The sequence below is a fragment of the Geotrypetes seraphini genome, chromosome 15 (genome assembly GCF_902459505.1).
Source record: "Geotrypetes seraphini chromosome 15, aGeoSer1.1, whole genome shotgun sequence".
In the NCBI taxonomy this organism is placed as follows: Eukaryota; Metazoa; Chordata; class Amphibia; order Gymnophiona; family Dermophiidae; genus Geotrypetes; species Geotrypetes seraphini.
In genome coordinates, this window is record NC_047098.1 from 38,113,648 (window position 1) to 38,134,313 (window position 20,666).

Genomic DNA, 20,666 nt, shown 5'->3' on the forward strand with positions numbered 1-20,666 from the left:
TAATGCAGCCTGGATTCATTAGCCTGTGTCAGTGCCTCAGTCATAAAGGGATACGTGCCTTTCTGTGCTGGCCCTGTATCTCTTTTAAAAGAATAAGGAAAGCTAGTGAAGCCATTATGTTTATGTTAATTAAAATCTTTATATACTGCATATAAAGCCAAAAAAGGATCAAAGCGGTTTACAGTATAATTCAATCAAAATTATGAAAAGAACTCTATTTAAATAGAAAAGATAAAGAAAAGAAGGAAAAAGTAACATTCCTAATACATAATATTATAAAACAATCAAAATTAATAAAATAAAATAAATTAATTTAATAAAAATAAATAAGAAAATATAAATGCAGATTGAAGTCCCAAATTCACATCCTGTCGGTTTAAAACGGCCAATTGAAAATAATGTGCCTTTAGATGTCTTTTAAAATTTTGGAAAGATTCTTCCTTTCTGTTCCATAAAATTGGAACTAAATTTTAAAAATGCAATTTCTGGTTGAGACAAGATGAGCCTTTAGAATATGGGGTACAACTCTGTTATCATCCAATGATCTTAATAATTGCCTAGGTGCATAAAATAACCCCCCTTTTACTAAACTGCAATAGCGTTTTTATAGTGCAGGGAGGCGCACTGAATGCTCCGCACTGCTCCGGAAGCTTTCCATTTTTGTGTGCATCAATGGGCAGAATGGAACAAGTCAGTACAGCCATTTCAGTATGACCAATTCAGCGCTGCTGTTTCATTGTGTTGAGTCGGCCCCCACCCAGCTCACCTGAATGGGCAGCTCACGTGGAGTCTGACAGATGCTGAATTTGAAAGATGTTGTCCCGAGTAGCCCCCATGCGCTGAGTCAGTCCCTACCCAGCTCACCCGAAGAACCGATGAGTCTGACAGATGCTGTCCCCATGCTGTCTCAGATAGCTATCATGCTGAGTCGGCCCCCACCCAGCTCACCTGAAGAGCTGAGGAGTCTGACAGATGCTGTCCCCATGCTGTCTCAGATAGCTATCATGCTGAGTCAGCCCCCACCCAGCTCACCTGAAGAGCTGAGGAGTGTGACAGATGCTGTCCCTATGCTGTCTCAGATAACTTTATTGAAGCACCAGTGAGGAATGAGGGGAGCACTTCTGGCTGCAGTGGAAGCCTTCAGATAATTTTATTGAAGCACCAGTGGAGGGCGAGGGGGACCTCTGCCCCCCCCCCGGCCTCTTTCAAACCTTGAAGCAATTGGGCCTGTCCTGGAAGCCTTCTTTCACTTGTCCAATTGAGACTTCAGCACCAGTGGGAGGAGGTGAGGGGGGGGGCAAATCTTCTTATATGCCCCCTCTTTCATCATGATATTTGTCTGATGAAACCAGCTTCAGCAAGGTAAGTGCTCACCAGCAATGAAATGGCCATGCTGAACTGGGCGCACTGAATTGTCCTAGACCCTGAATGCATGGGAGGTACCTTTTTTCCAAAGCCTCTACAATTAGTCAAATCCCACTGTATCATTCCTTAAAGTCTTTAAACTTGGTGCTGTGCCATAGGGTTACCATTTGGCTCCAGAAAAAAGAGGGCAGATTGAGATATCCAGGTTTTACTTCACTGAACACAATGGAAGTAAGGAGGATGGATAGAGACATCTGGGTTTTACTTCCATTGAAACCAATGGAAGTAAAACCTGGATGTCTCAATCTGTCCTCCTTTTTCTAGAGCCAAATGTTAACCCTAGTTGTGTGACAAGTTTCCAAACCCTGGTATTCACTTCTGGGGTGCAAACATCTAGCAAAGTGTTAAGTAACAGCATACAAGGTAGCAAGTGGTAACAAATGCACCTGAACTGTGTGCAGTTCATTTATAATCTCTGTGAACTCAAAGTAGTTTAACTGCAAACTAGCCACCAATATTTCATAACCTGACAGCTGCATTCACCTTTTTCCCATTAGCAAAAGTCCTGTTATTCTATTTCCTATTAGTCTCCCAACAATGTAGGCATAACCCTCTCCCCCCAACAAGGCTTCTATGAGCTGTATAATCCTGTCAGTGAGGAAGGTCCTTGGGGCTCAGTAGCAAAGTAGCCTGCATCCATTTCAAATTCTGGTTTGAGGCCTAGTTTGTGACATGAGAAGACTTTCCATTAATCTTCAGTGCTAGGTCTCTAAAGAGAATCATTGTGAGTCTTTTCCCCTTGTTCTGCAGCCTCCCTTCCCTTTAGAGCATAGCACTCGGGCCTACCTGCGATACAGCGGAGAGTTGATAACTGTCCTGGGAGCCGTCTATTTCTTCTTCAGAGGGGTGAGTGCTCTCGACTAAGGTTGACGTTGACTATAATTAAGAACTATCTCAAAATATGCTTATGTTTTCATTTCTGGATGGATCTAGGAAAGAAAGAGGCACCAACCCTATTAGATCCTTCTAGTGGGGTAGCAGCACTCACAGACTTATTGTAGGATGGTCTCGTATTGTAGGGTCATGAAATGGTTAACTGTTTGAAATACTGCTCTGGCCTACATAGCTGGAAACAGTGTACAATCTATTGACATCATCTGCTTGAAATGTATGTCCCTACCTTACCACATTGTAATCTAAATAGATAAGAGTTTGAGCCCTGCCCTCCTGAACATGTAACATTTAGAACTGCAAGGCTTAGATAAGTAGATAAATGAACTAGCTTCCTATAGGACTATATGTTGTACCCCTGAACCTATCATAAGTGCTGGCTTAGGACCAATAATTGTAGAAAGTTATAGAAGTAACAAATGAAAATTGTAGTTTTTGCATATATTAGTTTGCATATGCTTAGTGAAAAGGGCATAAAAGTGCATGCATTTCCTGTTTCTAATACTCTTGTAAGCAGGCTGTTCACTGCACAAGGGTCCAGCATGCTGTAAATAACCTCTTGTACCTTCTTCACGCCTCTATCTTTGTGTGTCCAAGTGATCTTTCAGTATGTAGGAGCCCTCTTATGTGGTGATACATATCTGTCATCCACTGGAGCTTCAAAACTAGCTTCATTTTTACCTCTCAGTCATAAACATATGCGGTGAATGATAGTGTCTCAGTGTGAGGAATAAGCACTACAGTGTCATTGTATCCTGGAGATGGAGGAATGAAAGGAAGGACATTAAGGGCTCATTTTCAAAGCACTTAGACACACAAAGCCCCATAGGTACTTCCTCCACAGCCATCCCACTATCAATTGGAGTAGCTCAAAGCTCTGTCCTGAGAACACTTCTTTTCTCAATCTACAACTGCTCACTTGGAGCACTGATCTCCTCCTATAGTTTCTAGTATCGCCTGTATACTGATGACTCCCAGATCTAACTCTCTGCACCGGACATCTCTACTGCAACCCAGATCTGAGTCTCAGTCTGTCTGTCTGACATTGCTGCCTGGATGTCTCACCACCATCTAAAACTGAATATGGCTAAAACAGAACTGCTCATCTTCCCACCTAAACCCACCTCCCTGCTTCCCCAATTCTCTGTCTCTGTGGACAACACTCTCATCCTCCCTGTCTTGTCTATTCGCAATCTTGGGGTCATCTTTGACTCCTCTCCTTCTCCACCCAGATACATCAGATCGCTAAAACTTGCCGCTTCTTCCTCTATAAATTTACCAAAATCCGACCTTTCCTCTCTGAGCACACTACCGAAACTGTTATCCACGCCCTCATCACCTCACACTTAGATTATTGCAACTCGTTGCTCTCAGGTCTTCCGCTCTGCCATAATTCTCCCCTTCAATCCATCCAGAATTCAGCTGCACAACTCATATTCCGTGAGAGCTGCTATACTCATGTTAGTCCTCTCCTAAAGTCACTTCATTGGCTTTCCATCCATTTCCGAATACAATTCAAACTTCTCTTATGGTCCTACAAATTCATTCACTCAGCTGCCCCTCATTACCTCTCCTCTTCCCCTAAGTTCCCCCCCCCCCAACGAGCTCCGCTCAACTGGTAAGTCCCTCCTATCTGTACCCTTCTCTTCCTCTGCCAACTCCAGACTCCGTCCCTTCTGTCTTGCTGCGCCGTATGCCTGGAACAAACTGCCTGAAACCCTACAGCGGGCTCCGTCTCTGACAGTGTTCAAGTCCAAGTTAAAAGCTCACTTTTTTGAGACTGCTTTCAACTCCCAATTCTCCTCCTCGGGCTCTACATCCCCAACCTTCTATGTCATGTCTGTCTGTCCAAGTTAGATTGCAAGCTCTGGGACTGTCTATTTAATGTCAAAATGTACAGCACTGCATATGCCCTAGAAGTGTTAAATAGTAGCAGTGGTAGGTTTCTATGGTACTTTGTGTGTCTAAATGTTTTGAAAATGAGCCCCTAAGGGTACTGAGCGATACTGTCTACTAACTCCTTCCTTTTCCTCCCCTTTCTTCATCTATATTAGTTTTGATATTGTAAACCTGCCCAGATGGGCTCCTCAATGGGCGGTACATCAAATTCCAATAAATTTGAAACTTGAATGGCCAAGCCTTGGGTTGGAAGCAGTGAAATAGCCACAGCTGGGCCCGGGGTAGGTACAGCCCCTCCCACTTTACTTAGGTACAGACCCACCCAGCAGCGGCACACTTGTGATGTGGCTGGCGGAGATCCCAAGCCTCACCAGCTGTAAACTCCTGGCATGTCTCTGCCCTCCCCCGTAGGTGATCTGGCTTCTCTCAGCTCCCCTCCCCCCTGCACCTTTTAAATACTTCAGTTCTTTGCCAGCAGCAAGCAGCAACTCATACACACTGCTGCACTGGCCCAAGAGCTTTCCCTCTGACATCGTCCCACCTATGCAGAAACAGTAATTTGCATCAGAGGGAAAGGCTCTGGGGCTAGTGTATGCAGTGTGTACGAGGCTGGCAAAGAATTGAATTGTTTAAAAGGTACATGGGAGGAGTTGAGAGATGCCAGATGGCCTGTAGAAGGTTGAGAGACGCTGGATTGCTTGCAGGAGGGAGAGATGCTGAGTAGGCTCAGGTCCACTCAGAATTGAATGTCTGGCTATACTACTGCAAGAAAGGATACAAGACAGCATCTATGATGGGTTATTAGTGTAGTCTTAAGGGCAAAGCACACCACATTAATTTACTCCTTATAAATCTTGTGTGTCAATTGATGTGGGAGTCAATCCAACTGTGAAGAACAAACTTCTTAAATAATATTAAACTAGCAGGGTGGGTGTATCATAGTGCCTTTCTTGTTCAGATCATAATATCTCTTATAACATGATGTTATTACAGTTCATCATCCTGGGAACACAGGTCTATTTATTCAATTTATTTATTTAATTTTCTATACCATTCTCCCAGGGGAGCTCAGAATGGTTTACATTAATTTATTCAGGCTAAAGCATTTTTCCCTGTCTGTTCCGGCGAGCTAACAATCTACCTAATTTACCTAGGGCAATGGGGGGATTAAGTGACTTGCCCAGGGTCACAAGGAGAAGCATGGGTTTGAACCCACAATCCCAGTGTGCTGAGGCTATAGCTTTAACCACTGCGCCACACACTCCCCTCCATATATATCACCCTGCACATAAACTGCTCTCAAATCCTTCATATTTGCAAAACCTAAACTACTTACGCTCCTCTGATATCCATGATGGGTTATAGCATTATCTGGGGTAACGTCTCTCCAACCAGCCTGTAGCAGCAAAGGCTCAAAGGTAGGCACATCAGTCACAATACTGGCAACCCTAGATTATTAACTTCTCACATGTGATCACATTAATTGGTCTGCTAGAATGTGTGAAATCTGTTTTGTAAAAACAAAAAGTAATGAATCTCTCAAAACACAAAATATATAAAAGATAATAATGTAAAAAAAGGTGCTCAGTAAATTATATAAACCATCTCTCCAGGTAATGGTTATAGAAATCACATCAAAGCTGAAAACAGAAAAGAGACTTATCTTTAACTGATGTTCCAAGATGGTCTTTAGTCACCATGTAGATGGGTATGGTTAGCCACCATTACCAAGTTCTTCAATCCCCAAAGTGTCTCGGGATTGAAGAACTTGGTAATAGTGTGGCTAGCACCCCCATCTTTATGGTGACTAAAGAGCATCTTGGAACATCAATTAAAGATAAGTCTCTTTTCTGATTTCATCTATAAACTATTGGCTGGTAGGGGGTGGTGCTATGATGTGATTGCTATAATCATTACCTGGAGAGATGGTTTATATAATTTACTGAGCACTTTTTTATTTATTTTTTTTTTTTACATTATTGTCTTGTGTTTTGAGAGATTCATTACTTTTTGTTTTTGTAGTATATTTATGGATCTAGAATAATTTATGTATAATTTTCCTGATTTTTTTTCTTTTTTAGATCTGTTTAGTAACACAAAGTGATCTTTATTTCCTTTCTTGACTCAGATTCAATATTTCCTAATCAGGCGTCCTTCCATGAAGACATTATTTATTGACAGTTACAGTGAGGTTCTCTTGTAAGTGCCTTGGGTTTCTGCTCTATGTACTGTGCAAGAAAGGGGCCTGAGTGACTGTTTAACTCGTAACCCACCCCTGCTGCCCACAAAGTGTGGTGAAAATGTTTTAAGACATGTGAAGGGCAATTTTGCAACTGGACATTCACCTTTACATGCCACTTGTGCATGCAAATGTACAGAATGCCAGCACTTTAGCAGGTAAATGGTATGCAGTGGGAAAGCAACTAAGCACTATTTTGTAAGGGTGCCCACAAGTGCCAAAATGTGTAAACACAAGGGGTAGGGGCAGTACTACCAGTGGCATAGCAAGTGTGACCGGCGCCCCAAGCGGTGGTGCCCCTCTCCGACCCTCTTACATGCCCCCTCCCGCTGCACCCATGCCCCTTCCCCGTACCTTTTTAACTTTGGCATGAAAAGCGAATAACTTTCTGCCTGTGTCGACTTCAGAGCTCTCTCTGTCACTTTCTCCCTTTTAAATAGTGGCATTATATATATATATATATATATATATATATATAAAATAGTGGCATTTACAATATATATATATATTTGTAAATGCCACTATTTAAAAGTGACCTAAGGGCCACCGTGTGAGTGGACTGCTAGGTACGATGGACCACTGGTCTGACTCAGCAACGGCAATTCTTATGTTCTTATAAAATAGCCTAAACCACACATTTTCAGCTATTTAAAAGGACACAATCACGGAGTGGGGGCATTAGCGAGCTTTAAAGGAGATGGCAGTCTTAGAACTGGTGTGAGTGCTCACCCCTAAATGGCAGAGATATGCATACAGCTTATACAGGCTGATATTCAAAGTGATTTAACAGACCAGAAACCGCTCCTAGGCAGTTAATTCAATTGTTCAGAGCTAAGCAATCATTTTCAGCGGCACTTAACCTACTAGTGCCGCTGAAAATGTCTAGTTAGCGACTATCTAAAAACTGGCTAACATGGGAGTGTTCTAGGGGTGGGGTCAGCATTTGGCAAATATTCAGCACTCAGCCAGCCAAGGTAACCACAGGACCGCCTAAGAGTCAGTGCTGAATACCACACTTAATTGACGATGCTATGCTTTAGCTGGCTCTGCAGACCTGGAAAATCAATGGCAAAGTCTGGACATGGCCCAGTTTTGAATTTCCAGCCATAACACTGGCAACAGTCAGCAAAACACAGTGTTGCTGGCTGACTATCAACCCTGTCGTAGTTATGCACATAAGTGTGAATCCTGCTCACTCCCTGCTCAGACTCTTCCTATCTGTACAACCATCTCTCAATTACACTCCATGTAAAATACATACCTGTTTACAGGCATTTACACGTCTGTGTACATATCTGCTTAGCTATGCCATTCTAATCATTTACATGCATAATTAATGCATAAATATTAGCATCCACTTAATAGAATTACTCAGCATTTTCATCTTTTCGGAATGCTGTCTCCTATTGATGTCAACATTCATTGATAATACAAGTCCAGTTTCTTTTAAAGCAACTCAAACCGTTTTGGAGTTTTTATATTCCATTTCTGACTGCTGTGTTTGTAGCTAAGCGCTCTCTGCTTCCCTCTGCTGTTGGTCAGCTGGTACTAAAAGAGGCATTGGCAAAGGAGAATAAGGGGGGAAATCTACTAAGAACGGCATATCTTTAGGTAACAAGTACATGCCTGAGTGCTTGTATTCTAGTCATTTACATGTTTATGTGAACATGTGGGTATGTAAATTGCAATATCCAGCTATGCATTGTTTTGTGAATACATGCCTATCTATGATAGTGTATATTGTGGAGGTGTGCATTAACTTAGGCATAGTTTGGGTGAGATGTACACTTAATTTACATAATTTATTGAATACTCTCCAATCTAGGCATCAGAATTTACACTAGTTCTATGGCTGGTGTAAATGCTGACACCTGCAGTATAAATATATGCACATATTTACCAGGTTATGGTAGTAGTCTATAAAGAAAAGTAGCATCTTCTTAATAGAATCGGCTCAAAATAGGCTCACTCCTAGCACCTAAAAATAAAGATTATTAAAGATTTTCCTCAATGCCTTTAAATGTGGACAAAGTCTCATGATCTGCTGGGGCTGTAGCACTTAACCCTGGCAGCTATAACATTCCTTCTATATGATAACAGTCTACTTGAACAGGGGGCATCTCAGCATAGCCAGGTTTCATGTTGCCTTTAAGAAAATGCTCTTTTAAGGCTAGTGAACCATCTGTAAATGGCTGATATGAAATGACTGGCTCCTCCTACATCACTGGTATCCTTTTTCTCTCAAGCGATGTGGACTAATGGGTGCTTGTACTTCTCTTTCAGCTTCATCCAGTCTCTCTTCCTCTTGACCTCTCTGGTGCTGTACATATCTGGTAGGCAGGAGTATGTGGGCATCATGGTTCTGTGTCTTGCACTGAGCTGGTCAAACCTGCTGTACTACACTCGGGGTGTCCAGCAGATGGGGATTTATGCAGTTATGATTGAAAAGGTGAGTGGGAAGGGCACATGCCTATGTGCAGGGACCTGAGTTATAGGAGAAGAAGAAATGGATGTGTGTCTAAATGCTCCGAGAATGAACCCCCTTTGGGCCAGATTCTATAAAGCAGCTGAAGTTAGGCATCTACCTTAATTGCCCAAACTGCTGATCGGCACCTACCCAGCGGCACCTAAGTAGGCATGTTTGGTGGCAGAGACAGACATAGGCACCGCTAGACACAATTCTCTAAAGAACTTCGGCTTCTGCAATGTAGGTCAGTAAGACGCTGACCTACATTACCAGCGTCTGAGTTTTTTTGATGGGCACCATTAGGCGCAATTCTATAAATGGCACCTAAGTGTGATTGACATGTGGCTGGTGCCTGCTGATTTTGTTGCCATTTTAGTTGTGAATGCTTCTGCTGGCAAAATATTCTAAAATGCAACTGTTCTTTGAGTGAAAAAAAAAAAAATTCTGCTTGGCATCCCCAGTCTGAAGAGATAGTAAAGGGAATGGGACTTGATATACTGCTTTTTCTGTGTGGTTACAATCAAAGTGGTTTACTTATCTTAGACAGGTACTTATTTTGAATCTGGGGCAATGTAGTGTTAAGTGACTTACCCAGAATCAAACTTCCAGCCTTAGGTTGCTGAGGCAGCTACTCTACCGGTAACTACTAGGCCACTCCTCCATCCTAAAGAGCTCACTCATCATTATCAGGGACGCTATCAATCATCTGAATGCAGCATTAAAAATCGCAGCCTAGTGATCTGACTGACATTTTTCCCAGCTATACAGTTTAGAGTAAATGTTGCCTCGATGATTACTGTAAAGGAGAACTTGGGTAGTGCACTTTTCTTACTAAGGGCTAGATTCACTAAGCCCACCGATCATGTTTGCGATCGTGGTCCGACCCGATTTTCCTCCGACCCGATTCACTAACCTCTGTGCCGATAATCCTCTGATCCGATCCACGCATGCAAATGAGGGGGAACGGCCTGCAAAGTAGGAAGAATGCGATTCACAAAACAATTTCAGGAACACCGACAGGGCTACCCGATCAAAAAACAAGCGACTGTTGAGGTCCAGTCGCTTGTGCAAACACCCTGCTCTCTGCCACAATTCTGCTTCTCCTGCTCTCTGTCCCGACTCTGTGGTTTTAACCTGCGGTACAGCCCCGCTTTCAACCCGTGGGTTAAAACCACGGGCTCATGAAAGTTTCCAGCTCAAAAAAAAAAAAGTTTACAGCTCTTCCTTCAAGGTGAACATGCGCAGACCATCTACAAGCAAAGAAGATAGTGTTAATGCCTTGATTAGATTAACAATCTTTTTAGGCACTCTATAATATCAATCCACTCAAAGATTTTTCAAACTATTGTTTAAATTTATATCATGCTTTATGAAGCAGCTTATAATACTTTTAAAAGACACAAGGGGAATCTCAGAATGCCACTTGTCTGCTTGTTGGTTCCTGCAGTACAATGTGGCAGCACTCGTCACTGGCTCACCCAAATGTACCCTCTATTCTAATCTCTTTTTTTCTTTTTTATATTCTTCACACTGTTTCTAGTTCTAATTTTTTCATACTGTTTCTGTGCTCTTTAATAAATAAATAAATAAATATGCTAACATTTTTAAAGTCATTTCCAAAATCTCAATTCATTGAATTTTTCTCTCTTCCATATGTTTTCTTAGTCATTTCATTAATTTCAATAATTTATCATTCTTTCTGATTCATTTTCAAGTAATATACTGAACATTTCTTATCCCCTAGATAACTTAGTTTTGTTATTGCAATGTCGCTGTTATACTATGCCCCACCAACGCGTTTCGTATCTTGCTCAGGACGGGGGAAGTGCCTTAACTACAACAGAGCAAACACAGCAGCATAAGAATTATTGGGAGGGGAATGTCAATGAATAATTATTGGTATTATATCATTCCCTTCAAGTACTCACCAACTACATTTCATTCATTCGCTTTTTCACGCTGCTTACAATATGTCATCCAAATATGGCTGCGGCATTCAGTTACTGCATGATATACACCCCCCTGATGACATCATCCATAGGATACCCAATCATACACTACTCTTCAGACAGAATCTTCAAAGAACTTATCCAATCATCACAATTCACATACCAGTTCTTCAAAGAACTTTATAAATCATCACAATCCACACCCCAGGCAAGTTCTTCAAAGAACTTTATCAATCACCACAATCCACAGATCAAACCTACCATATCCACTTATATTTATTCAGCTAAAGTTAGCCAATCACTGGTTTCATTCAATCCTAAAGGCTGCATAGTTTGTAATGCATCCAACGGAGCTCTTTTAAATTTAGCATCCGCATGAGGATACCTCCTTCCCACCCTACCTAAACCATGTCTAGCACCCATTTCAGATCTTTTATTGAATGTTTAAATAGCTTCCAATGGCGTACTAGAGGGGCAGTCTCATTCTGGGTATGGATCCGTGACTTATGCTCTATTAATCTCACTTTTATAGGACGAATGGTCCGCCCCACATACAATTTAGGACAGGGACATTGGATGACATATATTACATGAGATGATCCACATGTTGTCACATGTTTTGCTCTATATAGTTTGCCTGTCTGGATGGGTCCAACTCTCCCCTTCCATGGTATAGGGCAGGGGTCTGCAACCTTTAAGACATAAAGAGCCACTTGGACCCGTTTTCGAAAAGAAAAAAAAACTTGGAGCCGCAAAACCATTATAAAACAAATCTAACACTGCATATATTGTTTCTTATCTTAATGCTATATACAGGATCACTAAATTGAAAATAAAATCATTTTTCCTACCTTTGCTATTTGGTGATTTCATGAGTCTCTGGTTGCACTTTCTTCTTCTGACTGTGCATCCAATCTTTCTTCCTTTCTTTCAGCCTCCTGTATGTTTCCTCTCCTCCAGACCTCATTCTCTCCCCCAACTTTTTCTTTCTGTCTCCCTGTTCCCCCTTCTTTCTGTCTCCGTGCCGTCCCCCAAGCCACTCGGTTTGCTGCCACCGCAATCGGGGAACAGCCCCCAAGCCACCGCCGTCCCAAGCTTTCCCTGCAGAAGTGTTGCGCTGACCAGCATTCCGCTCCCTGACGTCAATTCTGACGTAGGAGAGGAAGTTCCGGGCCAACAAGGCATTTCTCCTCATCCATCCAGCCTGAGCCCCATCTCTCCTTGATCCAGCATTTCCCTTCTGTGTCTGTCAGAATTACCATTCCACCTATTTTCCAGCATCACCCTTCTTTGTGTCCATCTCACCTATATCCCTATCTCACCACTTTTTCAGAATCTTCATTTGTCTCTGTCCTTATCTTTACGCCATGTTCACCATTTGCCCTTTCAATGTCTTTATCTCCCCCCCCCCACTTTTTCAGCATTACTTCTATGTCTCTATTTCACCTCCTCTTCATGTCCCCTCTGTATCTCTATCCTTATTCAGTAGGTCCTGCTTACCCTTTCTCTTCTTTGTGTCACTATCTCCATTTTCAGCTTTCCCCCCTTTTCCTTTGTTACTGCACCCTGTAGCTAGAATCTTTCCACCCTCCCTCCACTCCGGCCCAGCCCAGTATGAAATATTTCCTTTTGTTTCCCTCCTCTCTCTCTTTCTCTCTCTCTTCTGCTCCCTCACCCACGAGTCCTGCATCTGGCCCTCTCCCTTCTACTTGCACCTGGCAACACCCCCCTGCTCCGCGGCTCTCTTCAGCAACTCGTCAGCAGCAGTGATCAAGACAAGCTGCCGACATCGAGGCCTTCCCTCTACGAGTCCCGCCTTTGTGGAAAAAGGAAGTTGAAACAAGCGGGACTCGCAGAGGGTAGGCCCCGACGTCAGAAGCTTGTGTCGATCGCTGCTGCTGAGTTGCCGAAGAGAGCCGCGGAGCAGGGGATGTGGCCGGAAGCAGGTAGAAGGGAGAGGGAGATAGGAAGGCTGTAGATCACCGGAGCATGACACCGACCCCGGCTAGGATGATTTCTTTTTCAGGCACCTTACAAGTCCAGCGTCGCGGGGGAAATAGCCATGCTGAGCAGTGAGCTCAGCACTACACAGATGAAAGCCTTGCTTGCTGATTGGTCCGGCGGGGCGGGGCCGCCGGACCAATCAGCAAGCAAGGCTTTCATCTGTGTATGTGCTGAGCTCACTGCTCAGCATGGCTATTTCCCGCAGCGACGCCGGACTTAAGCTGCATGCCTGCGTGACACACTACCGGAGCCGCAGCAAAGGTGGAAAAGAGCCGCATGCGGCTCTGGAGCCGCAGGTTGCCGACCCCCGGTATAGGGGCACCATTGACAGTTATTACATGCCTTGTGATAACCTGGCTCTTTCTTTTCTATTTAGGAATTCTCCCAAATTTCTAGCTCTTCTGTACGCACAAATAGGAGCCTCACCTATCATGGGGTTGATCAATTGGACTACATGCCAATGATTACGTATTATGCAGTTAATTCTGGTGGCAAGAAGGGAGGGAGGTTGTACAAATATAACTGTTGGTCCTCCTCTTGCTCTTGTTGATATTGTAACAACAAAGAACGCTGTGCAAACTTGGCTCTTAAGTATGATGGACCACTGTTCTGGGGTATCCCCTCTGATAAAAGCGTTGCTTCATTAACCGGGCTTGATGTTTAACTCAGGCAATGAACAACAAATCCGACGAAGCCGTAAAAATTGACTGATGGATAAACTCTCCTTAAGTTTATGAGGGTGGAAGCTATGATACCTCAATAGGCTATTACGATCTGTCGGTTTACGGAAAATGGTAGTAGTGAATTGATTTTGAGATTTAATTATTTTAATATCTAAAAATGCAATTTCTTTCTCATGTACTGTGGCAGTGAATTGAATATTATTGTCCATTTGGTTGAGCCAAATTATAAACTCATTCAGGCTGTCTTTAGTAGATGTCCAGATACGTGGAGGGGCATAATAAAAAACCCCATCTAAGTCCCTTTTTGGCCTAAGGCCTTAAACGTTGAAAGCAGAAGCAGGGAAAGTGTCCATAACCAAAACAAACGTCCTTGTTTTGATTATGGCCTGCCTCTACCTTCAGCTGTTTAAACGCCCAGCCAACCACTACGTCTACAAGTACACCCCCACGACATCTACACTTATATCCCATAATGAACCAAAAAAACGCATAAGCCCAAAACGTCCAACACAAGGGCTTTTAGGCGAAGGAGGAGCCAGTCCTTCGCCTAAAAGCTGAATTCTGTAACCGGTGTCTGTCAAAAACAACACCGGTTACAGAATACACACCAACCCCCCCCCCCCCCACACACACACACACAACTTCGGGACAGGAAGGAACCCAAGCCCCGGGCACCCGCGGCACCACGCGATGACATCGGGGCAAGAGGGAGCCCAAGCCCTCTTGCCCTGGAAATCGTGCCCCCTCGCCGAGTAAGATCGGGCCAAGAGGGAGCCCAAACCCTCCTGGCCCCGGCGACCCCCCCCCCCCCCCCGAGTACAATCGGGCCAGGAGGGAGCCCAATCCCGGCTCATGTGCTTAAGGCCCCGCCCACAGGAGGAGCCTAAGGCTCCCGGGCCTATTCTGATTGGCCCAGGCGCCTCAGGCCTCACCTGTGGGCAGGGTTTCAGCCGCCTGGGCCAATCTGGCCCCATTCTGGAGCCGGTGGCCTGCCAGAAAGGCGGGCTTGGCACCCGTCCGTCTGGCCAACGTTGAAAGGTATGGGGAAAGGGGGTGAATTGAGGGGGTCGTGGGGTCGTCCGGGAGGGTCACGGGTCGGTGTGGGGGGCCGATCATGGGTTCGGGGGGGGCGGTCATTGGGGGGAGGGGGGTTGTGTTGAGGACAGGAGGACCTGGGATCCCTCCTTCCCGTATTGTAGTGGGGGGTAGGGAGTCGCCGGGGCCAGGAGGGCTTGGGCTCCCTCCTGGCCATATCCAGTCGAGGGGGGGGTCGCCGGGGCCAGGAGGGTTTGGGCTCCCTCCTGGCCCAATCGTACTCGAGGGGGGGGGTGATGTATCGCGGCAGGAGAGATGCCTCATCTCCCCTACCGCAAATCCATCACTCCTCTACCTGAACTTCCGCGACCCGCAGCAGGAGAGATAGGGCCATCAAGGAAGCGTTTCCACAACTTGATATTTGTAAAATATGAGGATGTATATAAAATTTTTTCTTCTAGCTCTGCCATATATAAAGTAGCCAGTGAGGGTGCCAATGATACCCCCATAGCAATACCATGCACTTGGTAAAATACACCCTGGTGCCAAAAGTAATTTTGAGTTAATACTATTCTGGCTAGGTCCATAAGAAACTGAGTTGATATTCGCTTACAGTGTTGTTGTTGTTCAAAAATGTTGTGTAACAGTTCCAGAGCTCTTTGTATCGGTATCATTGTATAGAGTGCCGTAACATCTAAAGTTACTAACAACCAATCTTCCTGGACCTCCTGAATTTCTGATCAAACTTGCAGCACATGTGTTGTGTCCTTCACATAAGATTTTACTTTAACCACTTCCTTGCGTAAAAAGACATCCAAAAATTTTGATAAAGGTTCTAATACCGAGTGCTTCATGGACACTATGGGACGTCCAGGGGGAGCTGTCAATCTCTTATGAATTTTAGGTAGAAAATAGATTTTCGGGGTTACATAAAAAGATGGGCGTAAGTATGCTGCCTCTTTGGTAGTTAACAATTTCTTCTTATATGCTACAGAGACCAATTGTGAAATATCTTGTTGCAAGGACATTACTGGATCCACTGATAATCTTCTATAAAATTTGGGATCATCTATCTGTCGATGAGCTTCCTTCAGATAATCAGTCTTAGTTTGAATCACAATTGCTCCTCCCTTATCTGCTCTGGTTATTATTAAAGACTCATCTTTCTTAGTTCTGAGAGAGCATTTCTTTCATTCATTGATAAATTGTCAGGTTGGTTCAAGGGGAGCTGTTCCAAGGATTCAATATAATGAAGCAGAGACCAGCACCTCTGTGCCTGCTTTGTATACCTCTCCCCTTTCCCATTTTGGTGCAGGGTACTCATTACTGGGTCTCCACCACTGTCCGCCCATTCAAGCTAATTCAGCAAGCCGCACTTTATGAAATAAGCTGCTAGTGGGAAGAGAGGTGAAACGGCCAACAATAGCCGGGCTGGGAACTTGTACTACCTCATACACCACTGCTTTTTCTCTCTTTTTTTTCCTCTTAACTTAAGCAGGAGGAGGAAGGGAGAAGCCGCAGTACTGGGTGTTTGGTAGAGAACGAGGCGGACGGGAGAGGCAGGCATGCTGCTTAAACAGGCAGGGTGGCAGAGAACAGTTTTTTCAGTGCTGCAGGGCTGGGATTTCAGTGAGTGACTTGTCCTCAGCAGTCGCTTGGTTTTCGATCAGCCAGGCCAGTCGGTGTGCCTGTAATTGTTTAGTGAATCAAGGCTCTTGCCTAATTTGCATGCCGTTTACACTCATTTGCTTGCGAGGATCGGATTGGGTGCGGAGTGGATGGAGAGTGAGGTTAGTGAATCAGGTTGGAGGGAAAGCGGGTGGCAAAGGGCTCACAAACCGATCGGTACACGATTGGTTTGCTTAGTGAATCTAGCCCCAAGTGACTTGCCCAGGGTCACGAGGAGCAGCGTGGGTTTGAACCCACATCCCCAGGGTGCTGAGGCTGTAGCTTTAACCACTGCACCACACTCTCCCCTATGTGTAATCTCATCATTGACTTTAAAAAAGTGATCTGCCACATGACAAATGTATGTCTTCACATCTTTATCTTGATTAGTTTCATTTATTAGACCAATTGTCCATTAGACCAATTAGCTTTTAGACAAATTGTCTCTTTAGATGAATTGAATCCTGAGATCAATGGACCATTTGATGAACTGTCGTTAGCCAAATTGTACCAGACCCATATGGATCCAAAGCTTTCAGCAAGCTATTGTTAATCAAAGCTTGATCATTAATATATCACTATTTTTGCTGTGTAGCTTGAAATGTTTTGGTTGTATTAGAACCCAACATTATACCTGTGTCTGAAGCATGTCAGAAAGGATTTTGCTCATAGTGTGTTTCCATTCCAGATGATCCTCAGAGATTTACTGCGTTTTATGTTTGTCTACATTGTCTTTCTCTGCGGATTCGCAACAGGTAACATTATAGATTCACTAGATATTTATTGTCTGGAAAAAGTACAGAGCGTTTGGATGAACCAGATTCATGTGCATTCATTGAAAAATGAAAAGAAAAATTCAAATGAAGAAAAACAGCAGCAGCAACACAGCTACTGTGTTTATTTACTTAAATTTTTTTTATTCTTTTAAACTCAGTATAAGATGGAACTTGGTTTATGGGGAAAACTGGTGAAAAGGCACATTAATTTCAAAAATGGGCTAACTGGGCCATGGATTCCTCTTATCATACAGCCTGTCTCTCTCCCTCTTCCTGCTCTTTATATTTAAGCTGAAATGTCTATATTATAAAGTTGCTTTTGGTTTGGCCCCCTTATATTTAGCAGACAGATTCTACATAGCGTCCCATAAGAATAATAGAAAGTCACCTCCTTTGTTTGTTTTTCCACCTGTTAAGGGATGCAAAAGCAAACTCTACCTTGAACATACCTTAGCATACCAAGCAGCTCATCACGATAAAGATTTTCGATACCTACTGTCTACAACTAGTTCCTATGAACAGTTTAGAAAACAACTGAAAACTTTCCTCTTCTTAAAATTTCTGAACTAATCACCTTTATTGTACCACTTTTATAAACTTTTGTAAACCGCATCGAACTAACGGTTATGCGGTCTAGAAGTCCAGTTACGTTATGTTTACTGTCCTAACCAACTCCCCAAACTGCTCTGCTGAGCCCTTTCCACAACTGCCCTTCTAATGCAAGCTGCACCACCCCTAAAAACTAAATCCAGAACTGCCCTGTGATGCCAAAATGTCCACCCCAAAAAATTACCCCTACATCTGCTCCATCACCATCAGACTGCTCCCTAAAAACTTCTACTCCACAAACTGTACCCATCCAAAAAGTACCCTCCCCACATGGCCACTCTACAAAATGCCCCCACAATTTAAAGCTAACCCTGTTACTTCTCAGCTATCCCATAAATGCCCCCACCCTCAAAATCTATCCCTACAACTGTTCCACCACACTGCAAACTGCTCTACTCTCCAAAACTATCCCCACAGCTCTCCTTGAAACTGTCCCAAGTTGTTGGGGTTAGGACTTAAATGTAGCTTCAAAAAAGTGGATCTTCAACCTGGATTTGAATACTGCTAGGGAGGGAGCCCAACGCACCAAGTCAGGCAGATTGTTCCAGGCATATGGCATAGCAAGGTAGAAGGGACAGAGTCGGGAGCTGGCAGTAAAGGAGAAAATACTGACAAGTGAGACTTACCTGATGAAGTTCTCAGGGCGGCGTGTAAGGAGCGATAAGAGAGGAGAGATACCGAGGAATTGCAGAGTGAATACACTTATAGGTCAGTAAGAGGAGTTTGAATTGTATGTGAAAGTGGACAAGAAGCCAGTGAAGTGAGTGAATACACTTGTAGGTCAGTAAGAAAGAGTTTGAACTGTTGCGGAAATGGACAGGAAGCCAATGAAGTGAATTGAGGAGAGGAGTAACATGAGCATAACAGCCCTGTTGGAATACAAGGCATGCTGCAGCATGTTGAACAGATTGAAGGAGAGAGAGATGGCTTAGTGGAAGATCTGCCAGAAACTCATTTCAGTAATCCAGGCAAGAGGTGATGAGAGCATGCCTGCTCAGAAAGGAAAAGCAGGATTTTAGCGATGTTGTAGAGAAAGAATTTACAAGTTTTGGTGGTCTGCTGGATATGTGAAGAGAAGGAAAGAGATGAGTCGAAGATGACCCTGAGGTTGCAAGCTGATGAGACAGGGAGGACGAGAGTGTTATCCACCGAAATAGAAAATGGAGGGAGTGGGTAGGTGGGTTTAGGAGGAAAGATAAGGAGTTCAGTCTTGGCCATGTTTAATTTTAGGTAGCAGTGAGACAACCAGGTGACAATGTCAGATATGCAGGCTGATACTCGAGTCTGGTAGAAATTTAAGGTGTAGATTTGTATGTCATCTACATAGAAATTGTACTGGAAGCCCTGAGAGGAAATTGGAGCACCAAGGGAAGAAATGTAAATAGAGAAGAAAAGAAGTCCTAGGGCAGAGCACTGAGGTACTCTGACCAATAGCGGAATGACAGTGGAAGAGGATCATCCAGAGCTTACGTTAAAAGTGTAACAGGAACGATTGGAAGAAAACCATATAACAGAGCCATGAAACCCAAGTGAGAACAGCATATCGATGAGGAGGCGGTGATCTACAGTGTCAAATACCATAGATAGATCAAGGAGGATGAGTATGGAGTAGAGGTCTTTGGATTTGGCCAGGACCTGATCATTAGAAACTCTAGCAAGGGCAGTTTTTGTAGAATGAAGATGGTGGAAGCCTGATTGAAGCGGGTCAAAGATAGTTTAAGATGTTCAAGTAGTTTGGACAGAAGGGGAAGAGGGAGATGGGGCAATAGTTGGAGGAGCAAGTAGGGTCCAGTGATGTTTTTTTGAGGAGTGGCGTAACTACAGTATGTTTGACAGCATCAGGTACAATTGCAGTGGGACACGATAGGTTGAGGATGTGGCAGATAGAGAGGATGATCATCATAATATGTAATAGATAGTGTTTTCCCATAGCCCTACTTCAAAATGTAGATACAACTTAACAGATTATAAATAATATTCCCTTAAACCCAACGATCTTGTAACTGAACAAAACAAAAAACAAAGTAAAAAAACATTCCTCCCAAATAATAAATCCATGTAACTTTCAAAAATCTGTTTTCAAAAAGCATGTGAGCTAAAAACTGGTTTACATTCTCCTCTGTGTCCTTTGCTTCTTGTTTTCTCCTGACAAACAGCTCTGGTCATTCTACTTGAGGATGGGGAAGATACTGTTGACAGATGCTCTTGCTCTAACCCAGGGAGACGTGGCACCGGCAGATCCCTGAGCCAGTCCTACAATAATCTGTACTTCACCTGTCTAGAGCTCTTCAAGTTTACTATTGGAATGGGGGACCTGGAATTCACAGAGAATTATAAGTTTAAGATCGTCTTCTACCTGCTGTTAGTCCTGTATGTTATTCTGACCTATATTTTACTGCTCAACATGTTGATCGCATTGATGGGGGAAACTGTGAACAAGATTGCTCAAGAAAGCAAAAACATTTGGAAACTTCAGGTATTGCCTACTAGGTTTTTTTGTTGGGGCAAGTCATGTGATTTAGGGGTTAGAATTCAGTAATTAATCCATGAGCATGTATCTGTAGAAATTAAGAAAGTGGTACCTGGCATTATTTGAAACGTTGTTAAAATGAACAGGTGGGGTGCCTGCAGCCAATGATTTTATTTGACCAGTTTGACCCTTGTAGATACAGCTGACAAATGTACAAAAGAGGGCTCTTTCCAGCGTGCTGGATTATCAGTTTAAGGAAGGGGTCTCAAAGTCCCTCCTTGAGGGCCGCAGTCCAGTCGGGTTTTCAGGATTTCCCCAATGAATATGCATGAGATCTATGTGCATGCACTGCTTTCAATGCATATTCATTGGAGAAATCCTGAAAACCCAACTGGATTGCAGCCCTCAAGGAGGGACTTTGAGATCCCTGGTTTAAGGAAAGGAATAACTTGGGGGCCTGGGGTGGGCAACACCATGCTTGAGAGCCACAACCCAGTTGGATTTTCAAGATTTCCACAATGAAAGTGCATGAGATTGATTTGCATACAATG

General features: G+C 43.6%; 1 protein-coding gene across 1 annotated transcript in view; it reads left to right on the top strand.

Moving 5' to 3' along the window:
• The window catches only part of TRPV1 (transient receptor potential cation channel subfamily V member 1), a 41,182-nt gene extending 20,784 nt beyond the window's left edge, over nucleotides 1–20,398 (top strand). Inside the window, exons 7-11 of the mRNA XM_033921953.1 lie at nucleotides 2,176–2,271; nucleotides 6,344–6,414; nucleotides 8,738–8,903; nucleotides 16,949–17,015; nucleotides 19,802–20,398. Coding sequence (XP_033777844.1) covers nucleotides 2,176–2,271; nucleotides 6,344–6,414; nucleotides 8,738–8,903; nucleotides 16,949–17,015; nucleotides 19,802–20,184 — 783 coding nt within the window. The 3' untranslated portion in view covers nucleotides 20,185–20,398. The remainder of the gene's footprint in view (nucleotides 1–2,175; nucleotides 2,272–6,343; nucleotides 6,415–8,737; nucleotides 8,904–16,948; nucleotides 17,016–19,801) is intronic.
• Nucleotides 20,399–20,666: the final 268 nt, after the last annotated feature.